The sequence below is a fragment of the Pezoporus occidentalis genome, unplaced genomic scaffold (assembly GCF_034315485.1).
Source record: "Pezoporus occidentalis ecotype Australia unplaced genomic scaffold, CSIRO_AGI_Poc_V1 ctg81, whole genome shotgun sequence".
Lineage (NCBI taxonomy): Eukaryota > Metazoa > Chordata > Aves > Psittaciformes > Psittacidae > Pezoporus > Pezoporus occidentalis.
This window is the reverse complement of record NW_026916170.1, coordinates 4,671,703-4,695,726: the sequence shown is the minus strand read 5'-3', so window position 1 is coordinate 4,695,726 and position 24,024 is coordinate 4,671,703. Positions and strand designations below refer to the sequence as shown.

The window sequence follows — 24,024 nt, the reverse complement described above, 5'->3', positions numbered from 1 at the left end:
ATTAAAAGTATTGTATACCGTTTGCATAGTAGTAAGCTCTGAACTCTGGCATAATTATGTGGTCACAGACTGGGGGTTAAGCACTTAACTGCAAAGTAATGTTTTCAGGAATATAAGTTAAATAATCTTACATTTAAAAATTGCTTTACCAAATAAAACAATGTAAGTTTGTTTTCTGCTGTATCATGACATATTTCTGAAAATTCAACTGTAAATGAGGAATTTCCAAGAATTAGTGGCTGAACATAACTCTCATCACAATATCTTATATACCCTATTTCTGTACTCATCACAGAAAGTAGTACAGATGAAATTTTGTCTTCCTCATTTTCACAATGACAAAAAAACCCATACAAGAAAAAATATTACTGGAAAATTATAAAGAAATATAGATTCATTCTCAGAGAAAAAAAAAATAGTCTATTTGACTATGGTTGGAATGGAAAACCCCATTTTATAATACAATTTTACCATTGTAAGTATACCCCAGAATAAGCAAGGTAGGATGAAAGGCTGTTCTTTATGCAGCTCCACAGCAAAGAAGCCTTCGCACGCACGGCAAATGCTTTTGTATGTAACAGCTATGATTTCAGGTAGGAAACTGAGTTTTCCCATGATCTAGGTGCAGGAACACAATCTTAATATGCACAAACTCTTCCTATGTAGCAAGAAGACTGTAAATTTGCTGTTTGGACTTTGCATAGTGAACCTTTACAATATTACTAGGAAAACTGCTATTTAATGATTTGTATGATCAATCAAGTAGTGTCAAAAATTAAAGGAAAAAAGCAAAATTTAAACCAAATTGTTGATGATTGAAGATTGGTTCTTATTATTGAAACACATGAAATGGATCATCCTGGGAATACCTTATCACATTAATCTTAAACTGAAGACAGTAACTTCACAGAATAGGTGTTAAGCAAACAATTTAATGTAAAGAGAGCTTTACAAAAGAAAACAGCAGCTACATACATCTTGTGGAAAACAAGAACTTGAAGCATATGAAACAGTTAATACTAGGGATGTGTCAACAGCTCCTTAAAATTAACATGAAGTTTACATTCTGTTAGGGCTTACAAAATGCTATTCATGGTAGTTAAATGTAGCAAAAACCAACAGCTGTTTGTTTGACAGATGAATAGATACAAGACACCCAAGCCTGCAGCATTTAGCTTAACACAGAACATGATCTTATATGCATACATCTCATCAAGTCTTACAAACAGTTTGTAGAGTTCTACCTAGGAAAATGGAAGCAGCAGCTTAGCAGAAAGCAAGGGTAGACACAAAAAACTTACATGCGACTTCCAGACTCTCAAGGGAATTCATGATGTTTCTGCATGACTGAGATTTATTGCCCATTTACAAAGAACAAATGGTAATTACAAGACAAATAAAATAATTAAACCTAAAAGCTCTGGAATTGTACAAAGATATTAATTTCTTGTGGTTGAGATGCATTGTTAAAAACAACAGTGCTAGCTGAAGGGACCTTTGCAACAATGCAGTGTAACCTCCTACAGTTACAAGGGTACATGACTGAACAGATAAGACACAGATTCACCATTATGTGTTCTTCGAATTGCCTCAGCCAGGATCATGGAAATGTCAATAAACTGAAAGAAAAATGAAGATGATAACTTTTATAGCATGCCAAGAGCAATAAACTACACCATTTAGAAGCATATGAACAAACAATTGATCATTGCACTCTTGTCCCTCTTCTAGGAATTAAATAAACATTAAAGCATTAAATACGTAACAAGTACATCAGAACTGCATTAACAGAAACTGAAAAATCGAGTAAGGAAGCATTGAATAAGATTGCTGCACAGGAATACTGCTGCAACTTCTGGGGCAGGGCATGCAGTCAAAAAAACTATTCCAGCCATCAGATGGCAGTGTCCACTGGACACAAATACTGTTTAAGGGAAGTATACCTTTTCTGGTTTCAATAAATACCAAATAAATCTTAACATTTAAAAAAAAAAAAAAACATTAATTCAGTGTTGCCTGAAAAAAAATTAAAAAACCCACAAAACCACAACACAAACCACCCAAAAAAACACCCCCAAACAAAACCCAGAACCCACAAAACCCAACAATCTTTTATGTTTTCCTCCACTCTGTAGTACAGAAAAACTCCAAAGGGCACACATGACTTCCCAGAACAACCATGTGCAAAACCTACTAACTTAAGTGAACTTTGTACTTTCATTTGGTTTTTGAAAAGAAACACATTTTTGTTATCTTGGCATTTTCTTCAGTGTATTTAAGAAAAAAAAGTAATAAATTGAAGGTTTCTGTGGCATCCACAATAACGTAGCTAACTTGAGCTCCTACATACAAATATTGTATGATTAATACTGATTAAAAAAAAACAACAAAACAAAAAACCTGAACAAACTAAAACCCCAGTTTTACATTTGCCACTCTTTCACAGATACACATACTCTATTAGCTACAAATACCAAATATTTTCAATATTCTATTGCACCACCCAAATCCTCTTAAAACAGTTCATAGGCATATTTTGGCAAGATGTTCTGCAAACAATGTCTTTTAGAATATTATTTTGCTCTTGGGGTACAAATTCTAGCATCAGTGAACAGTAAAACACAAATCCAGAGTTTAAACAGATGACAAACACTAGGGTACCTGAATTTTTGGGCAGTGTTTCATTTTCTCTTCTTGGGGGATTGTGTTAGTTACCACAACAGCCTCAAATGATGCATTATTAATCCGAGAAATAGCAGGACCAGAAAAGATGCCATGTGTAAGAATGGCATAAACTTTAGTAGCTCCAGCAGATACCAACCTGTAGAACACAACGGGAAAGTATGCTGTCACGTCTGTTTACATACATGACTACAGATGAAGCCAGATACAAATCTCCGCAAAATACATTTTACACACAAATTCCTCCTGGAAACTACAGCAATATACAAATATCTACAAATTAATTCAGAGAATTTAAAACTTTCCACTCATATAAGGCTCACAACCCCCCCTGCTAATTAAACAGCTCTTTCCAGTAGTAGTGATACTAATCTAAAATGCTGTATGTATTAACACAAGATACAACTGAATACTGGGACAAGTTTTCTATCTTAATCAGGCAAAAATAAAATAGGTTTTATGGCAGTATTCACAAGTCTGTTGTGCCTGCCTTATTGTCCACCTTTGTTTTCATTTGCAATTCAAATGATTCTGCTTGGGAAGAGTTAGAGGAAGAAGAAATGTTAATAATTAAAAGCCTAGCTTACTGCAGGGTTGCGGGAAAACATGCTGTTCATCCAAACAGAGTGAAATGCAGCACAGGAGGAAAAAATAAGTTTAAATCCAAGAACCAGAACACCTTGTGGATGAATCAGTCTCAACGAGTGGTATTTTATAAGATCACAGCATAAGCACAGTAAGATAGGGGAAAAAAAAAAACAGAACCCGAACAGAACACACACAACCCAAACCAAAAAATATCCATGACAAAACCACAGAAACATAATTTCACTTTGAATGACTCAACAGAATCAAAGTTTTCTGCTCGTTCTCAGCAATAGGTTTAGTAGCTGCAACCTACAAGGAGGATGCACTGTGACAAGGTGTGTACCAAGTTAAATGACTCATTCTTTATTCTGTCCTCTTTCTAAACACAGATACTATATTTCTGTACATATATTCTCAATTCCACATTCTAAAGGGGGACACTAGTTGACCACAGGACTACAACCTATAGACTCCAGGATCACAATTACTTCACGCTACAAACATCAGGTTGGGTTATAAGCATTCAGGCCACAGCAACCTCATTCATCAGCTATCTGCAAGTTACAGTGTAGCAGGACAGTGGGCCAGTTCATAACGACACTTACTTGTCTGCTGCATGGCATATTGTGCCACAGGTGTCAGCCATATCATCAACAAGAATTGCTACTCGGTCTTTCACGTCACCAACCAAGACCATTCTGTCCACTTCATTTGCCTTTTTTCTTTCCTTATGAATGAGAGCAAATTCCACATTCAGTCTGTCAGCAATTGAAGTAACCCTAAATTACAGGATGAAATACAGCATATTTAGAAGATTATTTTAAAAGAAAAAGCAGAGCCATAGTGTGCATTTGTCATAAGCCACAGTTTTTATGTTTTCTGGCTTAGAAATTACTGCAGCAAAAGCTAAGTGCCTGGATTTGAACACATTTCAGCTACACACAAGGTTTTATTAAACTGCTGCAATACCTAGTGACAGACACTTGAAGTAGAAGCAGCCTCAATTTTAAACCTACACCAGTATGTACTGCAGCATTCGCTAACTGAAAATACCATTGCAAAAAAATGTGAAAACAAACCAAAGGGGAAAAAAGCCAAAGCATTTAATAGTGATTAATATTCCTTTTAGCAGTACTTGATAGTAATCCACTACCTTTATTAGTAATTCCTTCAGCAGACATCTGCTTGACAAAGATCTGTTAAAACTATTCAGGGTGACCTCTGGTGGCCAGACAAACTTCCAATAACAAACAATTTGTTGCAAACTTCTGACTGCTTTTTTCAGGTTTTTTAATATACCAGAGCTGGTGGGTACGAAGACACAGGGGTAAACAATACTGTGCATTTTCTGTGTTGGTGCAACCTTGTAGGCTGTCTTTTTAAAAGATGCTTAGAACGTTATCAACAAGGTTATTAACATACACAGCTAAGAGAATAGTTTTACTTCCTTACTACTTAAATACAAAGGTGCTGTTACAGTATTTCAACAACTGAGTGATAAACAAAAGCCCCAAGTTTGGCATTTTTTCTGAATAATTGTGCAATTTCATAGCAAGACCTCAGTGAAATTAAGATATTAACAGAATTTGCATCCCTTATTTCAGTCACAAAATTTAATAAGCTAGAAAAACAAGCAAATGGTAAAAAAAAAAACCAAAACTCAGATATTTTAAATTACTGAAAGAACATTTTTTAAATGTTTCTTTAATCCTTACAGATTTAAATTTTAAGACAAACTTTATTCACATTTTATTCACTTTTCATTAACCCAAATATTTTGAAGGTCTGCATGTTTTACATGGAAAGGCCAAACCATTTTGCTTACATTGCATTAATGGAAGTGAAGAAGCAGTTGTGAATTTATTGAAAGCAACATCTTTTCCCACTTCAAAACTGCTTGGTTGCATTACAACAGAAAGGTACTAAAGACAGACTATGTTAAATACAGTGAAAGTGGTCCTCAAAAAATAGTGTCTTATTATCAAACTGGTAATATACAAATATTTGTTAGAGGAAAAAAATGTTATCTTCCCATTTGAATTCTAAGCAAAGGCTGCATTTAGTTAAATAAACAAAACAAAACAAAAGCCAACAACAAAACCAACAAGACAACCCAACAAAATCCCAAACAAAAAAAAAAACGAAAACTACAGTATCCAGATAGGAATGAACAAAGAAATTTAATTGGCTGAGCTATATGGATTTTAGAATGTTTTCTATGGTTTCTATTCTTCACATCCTTAACTTGATTCATCTAAACAGGAAGAGCTATGGAACTCTAAGCAGTCCTACTTCCTATGAATTATTGCAACATGAACTGGGGAGACACTTTTTAGCAGGGCCTGATACAATAGGATGAGGGGAAACAATTTTAAACTAAAAGAAGGGAGATTCAAGCTGGATGTGAGGAAGAAATTTTTTTCACAATGAGGGTGGTAAAAAGGCTGCCCAGAGAGGAGGTGGATGCATCATCCCTGGAGACATTCAAGGCCAGGCTGGATGTGTTTCTGGGCAACCTCATCTAGTTGAAGATGCCCCTGCTCATTGCAGGGGGGTTGGACTAGATGACACTTGAAGGCCCCTTCCAACCCAAAGTATTCTGTAATTCTATGAACACTCACAACAAACCAAAAGACTTGAACTAAAAATCAAATTATGGGAGTGTTCCACATTTTTCCCCATGCTACATCCAAACACCTAAACTACTATGGGGTTACAGGATTCTTACTTCATTTGTCTTTTGCTTGTAGAAGGAGTGTGACCATTAAAACTTGAGAATAACCATTTTGCCTTAGTGGCATGCTTCATCACCTCACCAGCCAGCCTGGTTCTCCATTAGTTTATACTCATTAGATTACCAAATAAAAGAGAGTCTGCTAAATGAGAAATGCATGCTGTGAATGGAAAAACACACCAACTAATTACCCTTTTTACTTTCACCTTTTGCCAGTCAAAACTTCACTTCCTTTTTCTAGTATTCATAGTGCACAACTTGGGGTCAATAGGTTTACGCAGCTGGAATGCAGTAATAAAGAAAAAAAAAAAAGAAACATGACTCAAGCAAGCTCTTACCTAAATGCCAGCAGGTACAGTGGGGATAGGCCATATGCTTTGACAGAGAAGAGAAGCTTAGGCAATTCCAGAGCGAAGCAGGAAGAGGTGCAGCAACTGGACTAAAGAAGCAAGCAGCAGGAAAAATCTCTTCCCTCCTGTGGAGGGATTCAGCTAATGAGGCCATAGCCAGGGAAAGAGAAAAAGATTTTCTTTAGAGTATAGAAAGCTCCTGGATGTTTTCAAGCATGAACACAACATTGGAAGAACTAGCTTTGTTATTTTTACAATGCAGTTTGGATTAATCAGTGATGTATCATCTATCTTGCATAGCTGATAGAAGAATGAAGACAAACTACTTCATTAACCACTAGCTATCTGGGAAACTAATATTTTTAGGCTTGTATAGTACCTTTTTGCACCACCTGCATCAGGTGAAACTATGATACAATTTCTCCACTCCAAGATGTTCTCTTTAATCCATTGCAGCACTGCAGGTTCTGCATACAGGTTATCTACTGGAATGTCAAAGAAACCCTAATCAAAAAAAGAGAGAGAATTTAATGAATATATGTTTATGTCTTATCTGGAATAAAGATACAGGGAAAGAATCAAGCCTTTGCCTTTCATGTATAGGAGAGCTTTAATTAGTATTTCATATTGGTCTAATTCTGCACTATATTACTATCAAATGCAGCAGAAGTTAGACAAATATTAAGGCCTCTAAAAATTTCACCCAACAGTAATGAAATAAAGAACAGCTGTTCTCAAATGACATAAAAATCAGAAAAGATAAGTGCCTGAAGGTAGCCAAGTTCAAGTTATGAAAAGCTCTCAAAAAATTCAGTGAGTAATTAATTTCCATAAATTTAAACAGCTTGACAGGCACAGCAGTATTTCAATATGGGCAAGTCAGCATTACTTGAACAGCAAAAATGGAATCTCCTACATTAACCTTTCACACACTAATTCAGTAGAGCCCCTAGCCACAGTTATGAAGAACTGATAGGTACCTGGATCTGAGAAGCGTGCAAGTCCATGGTGATGATGTGATCAGCCCCTGCAACTGACAGCATGTTAGCAACAAGTTTTGCAGAGATTGGAGCACGACTCTGGGAAATAAAGCAAAAATGTTTAAATTTAAACTTATTTCAACTAGATGCAAGGAGCCAGAAATTTAGCTACTTTTACTGATTTTCTCCTTTAGAATATTTGGAATCTAGATATGGAGAGCTCCAGAACTTTAGCTGAACTAGTATGTCAATAGCTAATTTTGCTACCAGGGTTTCAAAACTCACTAGAACATTTAAGAATATCTAAATCAGTCTGCACTGTCTGCCTAATAATGCTTTTTAGTAATTAGACTGACAAGCAGATAAATTGGAGATATAGTTTCCAATTTCTTCTATTTAAAACTTTCAGGTAGCTTTCCTATAGCAGAAAGTTGGATAATCTCCATTTCTCTAAGTTACTACCCTACATTAACACCTAATTCTTGAAAAACTGTAACTGCTTAAAAACCTTTCCAAACCCAAAGATTGAAGGCAGAGTGAACCCAACTTTTGAAAATAGTGCTTTAAAAGATAATCAAGCATTTCTTCAGGATATAGTAAAACTTGTAACAGACCCATGTTGGCAGGGGTCCTCTACCCCAGCCTATTTATTTATTCTTTTTTTTTGCTAATTCAGGTTTAACTGTTGGATGCAATTATGAGTCTAGAATTCCCAAAAGGGACAGGGGGCAAGGGGATGGAAAAAAAAACATAACAACCAAGTAAACCAAAACAAACAAAACCCAACAAACTAAACAAAACAGAAAAGCAGAACACCAACAAAAATATATTTAGCAATGTTAATGCCAATGGTAAGAGCTTTTTGAGAAGCGACAAGGATGCAGAACAAAGAGCAGCATTAAAAAAAAAAAAGAAAAAGAAAATGGAAAATCGTGACTTGAAGATATTTCACTTTTTTTTAGCAACTATAAAGCTTTCTCAGAATTTTTCTTTTAAGCTCTAAAACCAGCTGTGTGTCCCTATGTTTAACAGTTTTCTCTAACAGAAGTACTAAACAAAACCTCCTGTTCTCTTCTTGCTGATCTTTAAATAAGGCTAATAGCAGGCAATAACATTAGCATGAAAGCAGAACTGCAGTTCAGAGGTTCCATCACATTGCCAGACTTAGTTTTCTGCTGGCATAGTATTCTCTCCTGCTACATCTCTTTATCAAATAGTCTCATTTAGCCTCCACTCCATACACACAGAGTATCTCTGCTGTCCTTCCACTGATGCTCGAGGGCATAACCTAAAACAAGCTGAACTACTGCCAATTTAACCTGCATGCTTTTCTCCCCATGTCGTATCAGAGCCACTATTTTCCTCAAAACTTTTGTTATTTTAGGTGGAAACTCAGCATTTCCATTTCAACCTGCAGATTGCCAGCATACTTTCAGAAAATCAAGTGAGATGTAGTCTTTCTTATGGCTGGATCAAGTTTATCACCATCAGGACAGAAATTCTTCACTTCGAAACCCATCCTTTTTAGGGTTTGTATTTCATAGAACATCACCATCATTTGGTCTGTTTAAGATGCACAGAAGATAAGCAACAACTAGCACTTCTCTAGATGTCTGCAATTCAGATGCATATAGCTTATGTAAGAGCTTGCTATCTTCAGCCTGGACTGTTTTCCAGTTACTAAAGACTATGCTGCCCCTCATTTAAATTCAGTTCTGTAAGGTCCAGGTTGGCCAAAGCTTTCTGGATATTTCTATTATTAGTAGTAAATATTTGGTTCACACCACTCAAATTCTTGATCACTTGAGCTCGTCTTAGCAGTACAAATGGACATTTTTAAGCTGGGCTTTAAAATCTTCTCAAATTATTGGCAACATCTAATAAAACAAAAATTTAGTGTCTGCTTTTTTGATTCTATCAGTGTTCTCTTATCAGCTTTTTGCAAAGATCTGTTTTGATGTCAGAGCTAAACTGGACCAACTGGTGATGCTGAAACTACAGGTTGGCTCCCCTGCTTTCCCCATACCTTCTTCCAAAGCTATATACTTCTACCACTACCACTGGGACTTCTCTGAACCCACAGCAGCCAGATGAGACAGCTCAAATGGAAAAGAGGATGGCAAACCAGAACCACCCTCTCCAGTAGAAACAAGTAACTAGGTCAGGCTTGCTGCTAAAGGCGGATTACCTTCTTCCCAGAATGTAGTTTGCCATTTCCTCTCCATTCAGCACACTGAATTTTGCTTCTATTTTTTTTTCTATTTCTTTTCAATGTGAATACCGCTTAGTTTGTCTCAAGTATCAATATCATGAGAATCACGAATGAAAAAAAAAAAACAACAAAAAACCCAAAACAAAATACTTTCCTCCATCAAATACTAATGAATACATTACCAGTTGGTACTTCTTTCAGTTGCTGGCCTTGCAGGCTGCCTTCCCAGAAGGAAGAACTTGAAGGTTTTACCACTAGGTAACTGGTTTTAGCAGATATGCACACGTCACAGATTGCCTACGTGTTGGTGGACAGAGGGTCTTGAAAGGAAAGACAGCCAGACACCAACACCTGTTTCTCAAGAATGGGCTAATAGGAGATTAAGACAAATGAAGTTTGCAGCTATCTGACAGTTTCTTTCACACAAAATTGTGCATTAAAAGAAAAAACCACACATGTTCAAAAGGATTTCAGATTTGATTGCTTGCTTAGAAAATAAATTTTGTCCTACAGTATGACCCAAATTGTAGATTATTTTAAAATCAAAGGCACTATATTCATGGGAACCTCAGATAACCTAGCCTTGTTACTCAAACTTAAATGACAAAGGTATATAAGAACTCAAGATTTTGAGTTTGTAAAGTTTGCTTCTGATCAAAGAGGCAAGGACACAGAGATACACAGTTTTCATTGTTCCATTCTTTGTCACAAGTTAAGATTAGTTTCAGAATAATTAGTGTGAAACACAACATTACATTATGTATGGAAGCTAAGTTGTAAAAAACAAAATCAGTTTTTGGTTTCTAAGGAAATTCCCCACTTAAGTTTAACAAGTTATATAAATGATTTCTCCCTTAGTGATGCATTAGAAATTTATTTGTGATTCTTGTAATTACCAGGGGCGGGGGAGAATTGACAAAGCTAATATGAAAAACCTCACAAGAGTAACCATGCAAAGGACATATAGCTGAAAGTAAAAATTGTTCATCAAGATTAAAGCTCTCTTGCCTTTAAACATCTTATTAAATTGTCTTGCTCAAAATGAATCACATCCATCCTGAAGGAAAAAAAAAAAACAAAAAAAACAGACCCCAAAAACCAACCAACCAACCAAAAAAAATTTAAAAAATAATAAAAAAAAAAATCCAGGAACCCCAAAGATTTATAACTGGAACTTTCACTTCCAGGAAAGCCAGTTGTGAAGTGTACGGATACTGAATGTTCACTAATGTACCGCCAAAATTTATTGTTTAAAAAATGAGATATACTTTGATGCTTCAGAAGTTGACAGCCATTATCTTGAATGCCCAGATAACTTTTTAACTAGAAACCAAGAGTTTTCCAGTAGCAAATTATTCCACAGGATTACTGTCATGGCCTAGGTGAAACACAGCTGAAATCAGGAAGTGAAACCAAAAATGTTCCTAGTTATACATAATGTAAATAGTAAGTTTCACCGTTTTAAGGCCATATTAATGGAAATACATAGTGTTAGATTAAAAAAAAAAAAAAAAAAAAAAAGGATACCTACCCAACGCTCCACGGACCCCTTCTACAAATCAAAAAAACAAAGTTACATGAGCTGTAGAACACCAAACTTGCCTGTCACTCTACTTCTAACTAAGTCAAAGGCATCTCTGCAGCATCCTACATAAGTGTGTCCTGCCCATGGCTTGGAAGGTTAGCATAATTAGAGGATGCATAAATGCAGCTATGGCCAAAGCACAGATACAGCTGAGCTATTGTTAAATTGGCTAGCTTGTGTCTCAGAAGTATTCCAGTTTACAGCTGTACTTGATTGCATCCAAAGTAATTTACCAACTTTTCTATGATTTTCAGTAAGCTTTTTTTTTTTGTTTTTAACCTCTGTTTCTCATTTAAATAGTTCAGGTTTAATGCTGAAATTTCCAGAGTAGATTACACAGGTTTTGTGCAGAACATGATTTTTTACTGCAAGGCCCTTTCCTTAGATAAACAAAGAGCTTTTTCATTGTTCTCAGCAATCATAGCTGCAACAGAGGGATGCATAATAAAGGGTTATTTCAAGCAGCAAGGACTCAGTCTATTTAGTTGTTTGTGGATTAAACTCAACAACTTAAATTCAAAGCAGAAAACAGCAAACAGTTTAATGAAGATTATACTGCTTCACTTCATAGTCAAGCAGACTACAGCAATATCTTTCACCTGAGGGAAGAAAAACTGTGACAACCATAGCAAGAAAATGGCTGGCACTTCACTGATATTTCAGGCAGCATGCAACTTTTGCACTCAACATGGGTCAAAGACCAAATGATGTGATGCAATCCCAACAGCGAGCAGGAGGAAAGATCTCCCTTTCAATAAGCTGCCCAATGTTGACAGCTATATTATAGCTTATTTTGCAACATGGAGGTCAACTACCAAGGTTAATTTCCAAAGATGGCAAACATTTTTTCAATTGCAAAACAGAGGTTTAAAAAAAAAAAAAAAAAAGAAAAGAAATAAAAAAAAGAAATGGCATGCCTAGAATTGCAGGAGAACACAATGACACCCAGAGAAGCGTCTGGTACAATGTTCAAATTCTGTTAATAAAAAAAATCACTTTCATCAGCTATCCATCTTCCGATGGCATTTCCAAAAGACAAAATGCTCCTGGGTGGCATGCTTGGCTATAACACTGTGGGTTTTAAGTGTCTCTTGGAAGTTTGCCACATGGATTCGGGGTAACCTTGATAAGGCATAACCTAGGTACACGGAAATCTTGGAACATAATCAGCTTTTTCCCACACCAAGAACATAGGATAGGCCAGCAGAATCTTCTAATATTAATTTGGAAATCAAAGCATGGTGATGTGTTCTCCTTCCCTTTCAACAAAAGGTTTATTTCTTCCTTTTCAAGCTCTTCTGATAAAAAGTAGTATTTCAGCTCTCCTGATCAAGGGAGAGCATTATTAAATACAAAACACAGCAAAAATGAAGTTCTCAAAGATGTAAGCAAAGAACAGGGAGCTACTGTCTAACTCCTGAATTCTGCTTTTGGAAGTATAGAGAGGAAGTCTTGATAATATTAGTATGGTATTAGAGATCCTGCACTTAAAGAATGAGTATATCAGAAAGTAACTTTTCTCTGTTTAGTTTTGTTGTCAGACATCACCAGCTGAGCACTACATGTATTGTAATATCTGCAATTATTTTTAGCACCTGCATTACTTTTCAGTACTGTTATGTATTTATAGAAAACAGTATAAAGAACAAGAGAAAGCTTTCAGAATGCTTTGCTTGGTGTCCAAAGTGAAAAGGAGGGGGCTATTTACAGGAAGTATAGGAGAGGTGTAATCTTCCAAAAAGAAAAACCACTTCAATCCTATCTTTAATGCCAAATTCACTTTTATTCTTTTAAGTATTTTCAAGCGAGATTAGGCGAAAGAACATTCACATAACATATTACAAGTTTCCTCTGTGTACATATATATATCTAGGTATATATAGATAGAGATAAAAATGTTTAGTTCCTTATTTTTTAAAAACCAAACTAGCTTGCCACAGAATCTGTTACTGTGCTACCAACTTGGCTGAACTGGTCTAGTCATCAGTTCTGGCAGATCAAATTCAGGAAAAAGGCACTAAGATCAGATGGATATTTATGGCGTTTACATACAACTTCTGGTCTGCATCAATAAAAATTATTAAAAAATTTTTTTATCTGCCTTGCAGCAAAAAGTTTTTATTAAGTACTATTATGCATTGCAGATTTAATCAGTTTGTTCCATTTGGCTTTCTGTTTAATCATATAGCATAAACCCCATCTAGATAATTATAATAGCACTTCAAATTAAGGATTTCATTCCATGCAATTAAAATGTTTAAAAGGGTGTGCTCTTTTCATATATAGAGGTTAAAAAAAGCCCCACAACAAACTAGGAAAAGCAAGAAAAGCAATTATGTAAGGTGAGTTTTGCTAGCAAAGTACCCTGCAACATCCCACACATAGGATGTAACTACTTTTTCAAACTGAAGCAAAATCAATTATCAAAACACAAGCAAAAAAAAAAAAAATTGTCTCAGTTCATTCACCTGTATATGAAATAATTTAACATTTTACCAAAAAGGATGAAAAAGCCAAGTAAATCTTTCAAATCACTTAAATATTTATGAAAATAGGTTTCATCTCAAAAAAAAATTTCAAGTGAACAAGCTGAAAAAAAGCATTCCAAAATGACACAGTTCTTGCCTACCTTATCTTTCTTATCTTGCCTGGCATATGGAAAACATGGAATTACAGCAGTCACTCTGGAGGATGATGCAATCTTGCAAGCATTGATCATGATAAGCAGTTCCATTAAGTTGTCATTTATTTCTCCACAGCCACTCTGGATGATATACACATCTTCTCCTCTCACACTTTCACCAATCTCTACACTGAAAGAGCAGGAGATGACCATTTAAACACTTGAAATACTGGAAAAACATTATTAAAGAACAGGAAAAAAAAAGTTTTATTTTAATAAACTTCTACAGGTTTATCCCCATTTAGCGTAACATTTTTTTTCTCTGCAATTTGGATAACTCTCTCCTTGATATAATGTTTATTTCAATGTAAGCCAGTCTAAAATTTACTTCAGCCTAAATCTGGTCTTCATAAGGTATGCACCAACCGACATGTAATTTATGGCTATAGTACTGATGCAGCTCAGATTTTTATTTAATTTGATACTGCCATTTGTTCCGTCTGTATGTTCTGTCTGCTTGCCATCTCCCAAGATGACCATTTAAAGAATAACCTAGAAAGTACAGAAACAGGGCCAGCTTTGGAGTATTAAGTGCTACATGCATCAAAACTTCTCCTTAAAAAGGGCAATTATTTTTCTATTATAATTGTTACTAAATTCAAGAAACTACTGCATTTTACAAGAGAGAAGTATAACTACACCTCAAAACCAGAAGTCTAGTTAAAATGTATACCATGATGTCCAAGTAAATTACTTTTTAAAAAATAATAAAAAAAATAGAGAAAAACAAAGAGGTCTCCTTATCAACAGCTCACCATGCCTCAATTGTTACGTTGCATCAGTTGTTCTATTTGCTGTAACTGTGCTTGCATACTGTGGTTCCTTATGATAGTATCTAAGAGTTACTTTGTTCTACAGACTTCAAGGCAAATTCTGGCACAGTTCACTGCTTTCACCACAGAAATAAAAAAAAAAAATAGACCTTATAAATAAACAGGAAAATTAAAATAAATCTGTTGAATATGGATTCTTTTTGAATTCTAGACCCAAGCAAGATAAATCAACAGTTGAACCACACTGAATTTTCATACCTGTTACTCCAGAAGTTACACAAACCCAGCAGACTAATCTTCATTTTTCCCTGAATCCATGCACAATGTACAAGAAACATAGAGACTCCCCAAGTAATGAGACAATCAGACCTTTCAAACCCATGCTCTACTAAGATAGTCTTCATAATTAAACGCTAAAATACCTTGGGCCCTTATTTAAAAGGTTGCATCTTTACCCAAGACACAAATAAGCAAAAGCTTCTAGCTGGAAACTATCCAAACAGCCCAGATGTGAACAGAGTAATTTCTCTGATTATTCACAGTCCTTCAGTGCTGAGGCCTGTTCTAGTCAAACACAATCTGAACAACTTTTGTTTACCAGCTTTCAGGGTGCTGTGTAAGACTCATTAACTTTCAAAAACACTAAGACAGAAAACAGAAAGGAATTTACTGCTTAAAAGCATCTTAATGACATGCAAACATCTGATATATTACCTTCAAGATAGCTGAGTCCATGCTCCCATCCCCCTTATTTGACTCCTCTGCACTTCCTAAGAAGCCATAAAAAGATCCTATTTTTTGTCCTTAATTAAACCCATTTTTTGCCTAACAATGCCACTAGCAGGTTTTCTTAAGGCCAAAATAAAGCAAACAATCTAGCAAACACCAGGAAGGACAGAGGTGGTCAGGGACAGTGTCATCTACAGATTATGTCAGTGTTAATCCAGGAAACCTTTTGGAGGTTTCCGTTTTGGCAAAGACAATTTTTTTGGTTATAGAACTGTTACTTCCCTGTTCAATTTTTTGATCAACAGAATAGGGCTGTTCAGAGAAAACCATTTCAATCAAAATATATTCTTCATTTGTTTTCCTTAGTGAAGCTGAAAAAATTTTGGTCAATATAACGTAAATTCAGCAAGACATGAAGTATATTCCATGATTGGAATATACTGGTGAGGCTTAATTAGAAACCCTACCAAAACCAGGTCTGGTATTGGAATATCAGAGGTCCGCTTCTCAGAAGAATAGACAAAGCCAGATAAACAAATAAATAGAGAAACCTGACATTGTTTCTGATCACACAAATCCAGCTTCAAGTAAAGCATCTACCCACTAGCTTATGGAGACAGCCTCGATCATCATTACAGATTCAAGGTTATCACTATGAGGGCTCTGAAAAAATAATAATTGTCACTTGACTCAGACCAGCTTAATAACAAGTGTTGTCACATACCACGCCTTAGGAATAGGTACAAAGAAGACCACCACCAGATGCAAAAGCTCCATGACACCTCTCTCAACCCAAGACTGTGAAGTTACTCTCCAGTTCTGGAAATTAACTTGGAATCCATTACAAAGAAGAGAAAAAAGAAAAAGACTAAGAAAAAAAACCCAAATTCATTTTCAGGGAGACTATTACTGGAGTGAAAAAGAAGGGCAGAACAAGATCTTAGTATTTAGAGGAAAAGAAACCAACCTAACCATTATTTTCATAGACACATGTAACAGGAAAATTTTGCTGAATGACAAAAATACATGATCTTACTGATTGTTATACACACAAAGAACACTAAATTATAACACTCAGAGTTGTTTTGCTCCTTTAGAAACCCAGTGATTTCTAAGCATGCTGCTAAGAAATACCAGGTCAGGGAATATACTTTGAGATAAATATAGATCTGGTTAATACAATGCACCTGAAAGGATGCTTCCTCCATTGCCATTAACTACTATCTTTTCAATGACCTTGGGCTAGCAGTAACTTTTTCATTTTGTAAAGAACTTTGAAAATGGAAATGCTTTTACTTTCTCTCTTGATGCATTTGAAAAAAATTTGATTATGCATTTCAGGCCAGAATGACATACTTATTTGGCACACAGAATTGTGAATGTATATATATATATATATATATGTATGTATGCATATATAAATGCCTTTTCTAGCACACAGAAGTCATGTGCAGAATAAATTACTCTTAAATTAATACTTGCATAGCACTGAGGAATAACCCAGCTAAAAGGTGCCAGAGAATGGCGTAATGCAATTATTGCGAAAAGATCTTCTCCCAGTCAACTGGAGACAGCTGTGCAACAGATCAGTATCTCTAATTGTCAGCCTTCTCAAAGATTGGTACTGAGAGGTATTATGTAGACTCAACCAATGACACAGAGCTGCTTATTTTACCTTCATCAAGCTACACAGTAAAAGATAACAAGTCATTGTGTTGCAAGTATTCCATCACATAGCCCATACTAAGCACATTGGGACTTTTCTGGATGTTTTGTTGTTGTTGTTGGGTTGCTGTTTGTTTTGTTTTGGGAAAGGGTAGTTTGGGTTTGGAGCTTTTTTGTCCCCCCCTTTTTTGCCTCCATACATTCAGCTATAAACAGACAACCAGTGAAGGACTATAAACTACGCTTATCAGTTATCTGAAGTATTGTGCCTCAAATAACTATTAGAGCACACTAACCTAGCAGCAGTCCAACTGTTTGACAGTTATTAACATTACTACTAAATTCCATTTGGAACATCAATATCATGGCCAAATTAGCTGTTTGAGGGGGTTATTTAAACAATTTCACATAGTGAGGACGCAAAGGAAGGACAACAAGAACAAGCTCGTGCTTCAAGATTACAAGCTCTGTTTGTTTTATGCAATTTAATCAAATTCAGCTATTTGGTAACACTCAGTTTAAATAAACTTCTCATTCAAGAAGAGTAAACAGAACCCGCACATTTAAAGCCCTGACACCACACAGCTCTTCTTTAAAGTAAAAATTACAGAAATCAATAGCCCAAAGAAGTAATTAATTTTATTTGGGCCAGTTGCTTGGAATCCACAAGTACAAGGCTCTAGCTAGGAAAGATACACACAAGACAGGACATGATGAAAACCAAGATTCAGTGTTGGTGTCTGCCTTCATCTTGCAAAGGCTAATTTGAGAGTTCAATTTAACAAGTAGAAACTTGGTTAGATTAACTGCCATGAAACTAAGGATAAGGCTCAAAGCCCACTCATGTTACAAACATATCTCAGGAGCTGAAGCATCCATTAAGAAAAATTCAAAATCAGAAGTAACAGCAGGCTGAGCTCCTTCTAAGCCAGATTTATAGTACACTCCCAACAGAGTGTACATTGCTTACAGCAATGGGAATTTTAAAAACAAAAAACTGGTTGTGGGGAAGCAGGGGAATAAGTGTGCAGAGCCAGACTAAAATGATGAATAATGTAATTCCATAAATACAATCCTGTTCAAATCATGCATTTAAAAAAGCTCTAGGTACCTCTTAAAGTAATTGCAACAGATTAAGCTTCTAGCCATGGTTTACAAAAAGTAAGATTTCACAAGCAATTTAGGTGCCAATAAAGTAGATGTGTACTTCAGGCACTTTTAATAATGAGAGAAGAGGCCAGAATTTAAAGTCAAGGGTCCTTATACAGTGTGCAAAAAGTATCAATATCTCAAAAGTGATAAAAAAACCCACATGCTGAATTTGCAATTAACCGAAACCCAGCCAATGGAAAGCACTAAGCAATGGTATGTGCTTGACCCCTTACCTTCAGGAATGCATTTTGCAGAGTAAAGTCTTTTAGCACAAGACCTCCAACTTAGTGGGCAAATAAATATATATAATAAAGCGGGTACCAGCAAAGCCAAAAACCACAAACAAAAATGCCGGAACTGGTTTTAAGTCTACAGGAATCCCGAAACTCCCAGCACCCATCATCTCCTCACAGTTTCATTTTAATACTTCCAAGACCACCACCCATTTAGATCTCCATTGACAACTGCCCCATTCTAATGGTGGGCACTGGCATGGCAAGCACTGCAAGATGGGAAATGCTGCTTTACCCTCCACTCTGGCACGCAGCTTGCCACCACAATAGGAAACACCTTCACTCAAACACCTCTGAGTTGAGCTACATGCAGTCTGAAAGGAACCCTCAAAAATTTTGAAGCAAAGGTCTACCAAGTCTGAAGGCATACACAGTCTCCAAAGGCTGAGTACCAAACTGTGCAGCTAAGGATACGTGGGACATGTCAGCATTACCCACATGGGTCATTTTTTGTTTTTACATTTCAAGCATTTAGCATTTACTTAAAGATAAAAAGTGCACAGGTCAACAAAGTGAAGATCTCAAACCAGATTTGAAGTATTTTTGGGCCTTTTCTGATTGAGAGCTACAAACAATGTGATAAATGGTCATATTTGCTGCATCTTCAATTCCCTACATAAACAAAGCGCGTGCAATCCAGAAGCAGTTTTTATCTTACTCAAGCAAGCTGGTAACATCTGTTTCCCCAGCCTCCCGTTGCTCATGACAGTGTAAGCAAGCAGTGACTGAGGGAAACAGCTGCTTCTACTGTGACAGGGCAAGAGCACAACAACCCTGGTTGTGAGTCACTTAGTGGGTGGGTGATATGGAGACACTTCACACCCAAAATGTCCCTAACTCCTACTGTCTTCAGCTGACTTAACACCAGTTTATGAACTGAGCTTTGCTGACTCCACAATTAGAGGTCTGCCAACACCATAACCATATACTCAAGTGAGCGTAATACAGCTTATGGCACTTACAGCAGCTGAACCCAAAGGAACCAGGGTACAGGATACATAGCGAGGTCATGTCTCTTTCAAGGCAACTGCAGTAGAAATGTTGGAGTATGATGACAGGGAGATAGGAGAGAAATGTTACAGCCAGGTGCCAAACTGTGCATCACTGATATATAGCACTGATACCAATGTTTCCAGGTTTGTTGCCGCCCCCCCCCCCAAGTATTTATTCCATAGAACAAACCGTTTTCATTACCCAGCTTTGTGTGAAATATAGGCTCATGTCCACCCCTGTAAGATTTCATCATTTTTTCCTATCTTCCAAGATTAAATTTCAGTCCAAGAAACCAGTTTTATTTATTTACAAACAAATGGCCCTCATACCAACAACACAGCAGTTCCCATACAGCAGACAGTGTCCCTTTGTAGTCAACCCATATTTTCCTCTAAAAGCTGAATGGCGTACACTTAAGTCAATGTTCCTGAAACAACTCATCCTCAGCAGCTGCTGGTAGGCAGCATCCAAATTCACACGTTCCAGGCAGGGCTTTAATTCCCTTCTTCATGGCTCTGTCAAGAAAATCTGCAAAAAGACTCACTTCAGCCAGTGACTGACAAGAAGCTCACAAGAATGGGTAGGAGTACTATGTGTGTAAGAGGATACCATCTATGACTCCAGTTTCTCCATTTTGAAAATAACAAGTGTTTCAAGAAGAGATAAAATAAGTAGTCTTTAAAGAAGCAAGCATACCATATACTGCAAGAAATCTTTTTTTAAATTAGACATGTACATTCAATGACATTTTTTTATATCAGCTGGCTTGTCAAAAGGCCTGCACTGGGATTAATTGTGCATAAACTAAAATAAAATGCAATCTCAAATTATTTTGATATAATTCTGTGAAAAAATTCACAGCGTTTATATGCTTCTGTTACATGTCTGTCAAACAGAGCTCCATGACGCTGAGGCCACAACAGCTTTCTACATGCCTGTTTAAGGACTTCCATTCCTTTCCTCTTCCTCCAGCTGGCCAAACTGCCAATGACAGTTGCTTGTGGGTTTTGAAGAAGATAAACTGATTGAGCCCCCACTGCAGCAGCCCTGCCATTTTACCAGATAAGTGAAAAGGTGGTGCCACCCTACCATTACACTGGCTGGCACTTAATTGACACACAAGCTTTGAATACCAAACAGTTATCTTCTACAACCAGATATTATTGAGGGGCTCTCTCACTGCTTTAGTTAAGGTTGCTTGACTTTGACAGTCAGTTGAACGAAAGCATTTCAATACAGTCTAGATGGAAGAGGTAAAAAAAAAAAAATAATAAAATGGGGCAGCGGTTGTGTCTCCCAGCAATTTTCCTCACTTTTTCTAGCATAGAGATTGCACTTCTCTGTTACAGACCTGTGAGAATACGGAATGCCTAAATCAGGAGAGAACCAGGATATTGCTGGATATGCTAGTCTCAGTATAAATTAAAAAGACTTTCCCATTTTACATGTTCTGGAGTTGGGAATATATCTGTCCATTTAGCTACAGTGCTTGTCAGTGGTGGTGCTATCCCTGTCTAACCTCAGGGTACACAGCTTCAGTTCCTCAAACACATGTCTGCTATGTATCAGGACTGAGTCCTTAAGCCCATTTGAGTTCAAATATAATGCAAAACACTTAACAACTCTCCCCCCAACTCTGTTCTGCAAGCCAGGCTACCTGCAGTTCTCAAGTGAATGGTTTCCAGACAGAACTCTGACAAGGATTTAGCCTGGGGCTGCACAGATTTATCCATTTGCACATAATTTACATTTAAGAGAATGAAGCAAACAGCAAAGCTGAATTTTTAACGAAAGGTGAATCTTCTTTGCAACTTGCTAACTGAACAGATCTGACAAGGCAAGAGTTTGTTGACCCTCAGGCCCAGGCTTATCTGTTTGCAAAGGGGTTTGACCGAGTGCCATTGGGAAGGTTTGAGGTTTGCTGAGAACTTTAACTATCAGGTTCTAGTATTCTGCAATACTGCAAATGTATTTCATAATGTCAGTACATTTGTTTATAAATTTAAACATGAAAAAAAAGGAGGGGAAAGAAAAGACTGGATTATATAGCAAGAAGTAGATTTTGGTTTACATACATGCACAACAAAACTTTGCCCTACAGACTGAAAAATCCAGATGCTTCAGCATAAACATCTTACCAACTGTAGCTGTAGTATAATTTCAAATACACTGTTGATGAATTCCCTTATTACTATTGCCTTTTTTTTTTCCCCAATTAAAAACATCAGTCCACAAAACTGGAAGGCCAACACTCTGAAATAATGGCTAAGGATACTGAAAAGATTACCCACTTGAAACATTATAGTGGGTACAACTACACTTGCTGAATGGGAAACAAGAGCTTCATTTCAGAATGCAAAAGTGTGAAGTTGTAAAAAAAAGAAAACAAACCCAAACACTTAATGATTTAAAGTGTTAAGGCATTTTTATGTTAAGGAAAAAAAAAATAGAAAAAAAAGACAATGTCAGCATTGCAACAGAAGCAACCAGAAATAATGTTTAGATTAGATATGTTCCTCATATCTATACCATACTACATCCCTACTTGCCTGAAAAAATAAATTGGCATTACTAGATTAGCCAAACCACTGACACCTTGCAGTCACCACTACCTATTTGTTTAATGGCAGAGGTCAGTATTGCACACCTAGAAAAATAGGTGCAATGACAGACTAGAGATTATTGTACCCTGAAGCATAGAATTTAATTAACTTGACTCATGAATGTGTAAACTTTGGAGATAAATGTCTATCTTGGATAAAATCTAAATCAATTAAACTCTGCTTAAAACAGCAAACAGCAGAACTGAATGTCTCTGGAGAACAAATGCAGAAAAAAATTAGACATAAATTAGCAAGGAAGTCATGCAACCAAATACACAAGTTAAGTTTTACCATGCAGAAAAGAGATCAAAGAGCAATAAAGCGAGTATGGGGCTGGAAAGGCTTGAAAGAAGATTTAAACATTCAATCAGGAATGAATAGAAGAGTTAGAGTGTGCAAACATTAGGTTGCATAAACACCAATGGAAGAGGGTTTATAGTAATGCCAGTGAGCATAACCAGAACAAGAGCAATTAAACTGAGAATGCAAACACGTAGACAGAATGGAAGGACAAGCTTTCTGAGAGCAATTTTAGAATACACCATGTTAATCTTTCAAAGGGAACAATGAAAACATGTTTGCCTGGGAGATTCAGAACAAGAACAGATAAAAATCAACATATGATAACCTCAGAGACTAGCCAGCTACTTACAGTTGGGAACTTGTGTTTCAGAATCAACTGGCAGCTTAGTCTCAATCACCTTTACAGAAAAGCAGCTGCAGTGTCTTACCAGTTCATGGGATGAGCATACAGCTGTCACCTCACTTTAAAATTCTTCATTAAAAATGAGTAAATGAAATAGGTGGGTCAGAAAGCCAAGATGACAAACTAATGAAGAATGGCAATACTGGTCGAAAAAGCACTGACAAACACATTGTCCGAGAGTCTGAGCAAGCTGTCCTTATGGCTTCACAGAGGGTTTTTAGTGTAGTAAGAGCCACTTCCTGCATCTGACTGGCCAGAAACCCAATACACCTGCACTTTCAGGGGTCTGCCAAAGCCATAGTAACAACTCCATTATCCTCATACAGGACCAACAGTCTTGGACTAAGGAGGTGAAACATACCAGAGCTGCAGCTGCTCCACCACGCCGATACAATGTAAAGACCAGTGGAACAAATCCTGAAGGGTGATTTGACCCAGGCTCTTTCTCAAGTGTCTAGTCATCACCACCCTGCTCTTATACCCACTTGCATACAAGCCTACTTAGGAAGTGGCATAACATACAGTAATTCATAAACTCAAGATGGTTTTATATTTATGGAGATAAAGCCGATCAGCGTTTAACTAGCTATCTGCAAACAGCGGGCTGAAGCTCACGCTGCAGACGGGCTGCCTGCAGCACATACCGTCCTCACCCCACAGGAGGATGCTCTTCACCTGGCATGGGCCGGGCTGCCTCTCCCCAGCCCAGCAGCTCCCAGAGGGAGCCCAGGCGAGCGGCAATAGCTCCGGTGCAGTAGCTGCGCTCCGCAGGTCCCTTCTGCCTACAGCGGGACGGAGAACGGGTCAGCCAGGACCGGACAGGCCTCACCTAACCACACCGGACCCCTGCGGCCGCACCTGGCGAGGGCCAACCCATAGGCTTGTGCACCCGGTCGGCCGCAGCAGCAGGTGACGGGGTGGCGGCTGGGGAAAGGGGCCCGATGCCCGCCGCTCCCGTCCTCACGCACCTGGTCTCCTGGTTGCTGAACTTCTTGGTGACCACCTTGCCCAGCTCCAGCCCGAGCCGGTCCGCCACCCGCTGGGACAGGTCGTGGTGGGAGCTGCCGCTGAACAGCACGATGTTCGGCATGGTGGAAGGCGAGAGCAGGTGAGCCTGCGGTGGGGACGAGAAAGAGGACGAAGAGGTCCCGTTGCGGAGCCAAATAACCGGCGCCGCGGGCCCTCCCCTGCCCCGCCGCTGCAGCGGAGCGGGGCGGGGCGGGCGGATCCGGGAGGGCGGTGCCAGCCGGGGGCGCCGTGGGGCACAGGTAGCGGCGGCTGTTGGTCGCTGGCTGA

At 37.5% G+C, this 24,024-nt stretch overlaps 1 protein-coding gene across 4 annotated transcripts; it reads right to left on the bottom strand.

Moving 5' to 3' along the window:
- Nucleotides 1-912: 912 nt before the first annotated feature.
- On the bottom strand, nt 913-23,874 carry PRPS2 (phosphoribosyl pyrophosphate synthetase 2). Of its 4 annotated transcripts, none has more exons than XM_062603777.1 (8): nt 23,697-23,874; nt 13,761-13,944; nt 11,078-11,098; nt 7,335-7,433; nt 6,734-6,858; nt 3,876-4,049; nt 2,662-2,821; nt 913-1,619 (listed from the first exon to the last, which is right to left on the bottom strand). In XM_062603777.1, the coding sequence occupies exons 1-8, from the start codon at nt 23,816-23,818 to the stop codon at nt 1,527-1,529; spliced, it is 978 nt and encodes a 325-aa protein (XP_062459761.1). In that variant the 5' UTR covers nt 23,819-23,874; the 3' UTR covers nt 913-1,526. The 4 variants fall into 4 exon arrangements, with proteins under 4 accessions (XP_062459761.1, XP_062459759.1, XP_062459762.1 ...); XM_062603775.1 differs by lacking the exon at nt 23,697-23,874 and adding an exon at nt 14,846-14,904; XM_062603778.1 differs by lacking the exon at nt 11,078-11,098.
- Nucleotides 23,875-24,024: the final 150 nt, after the last annotated feature.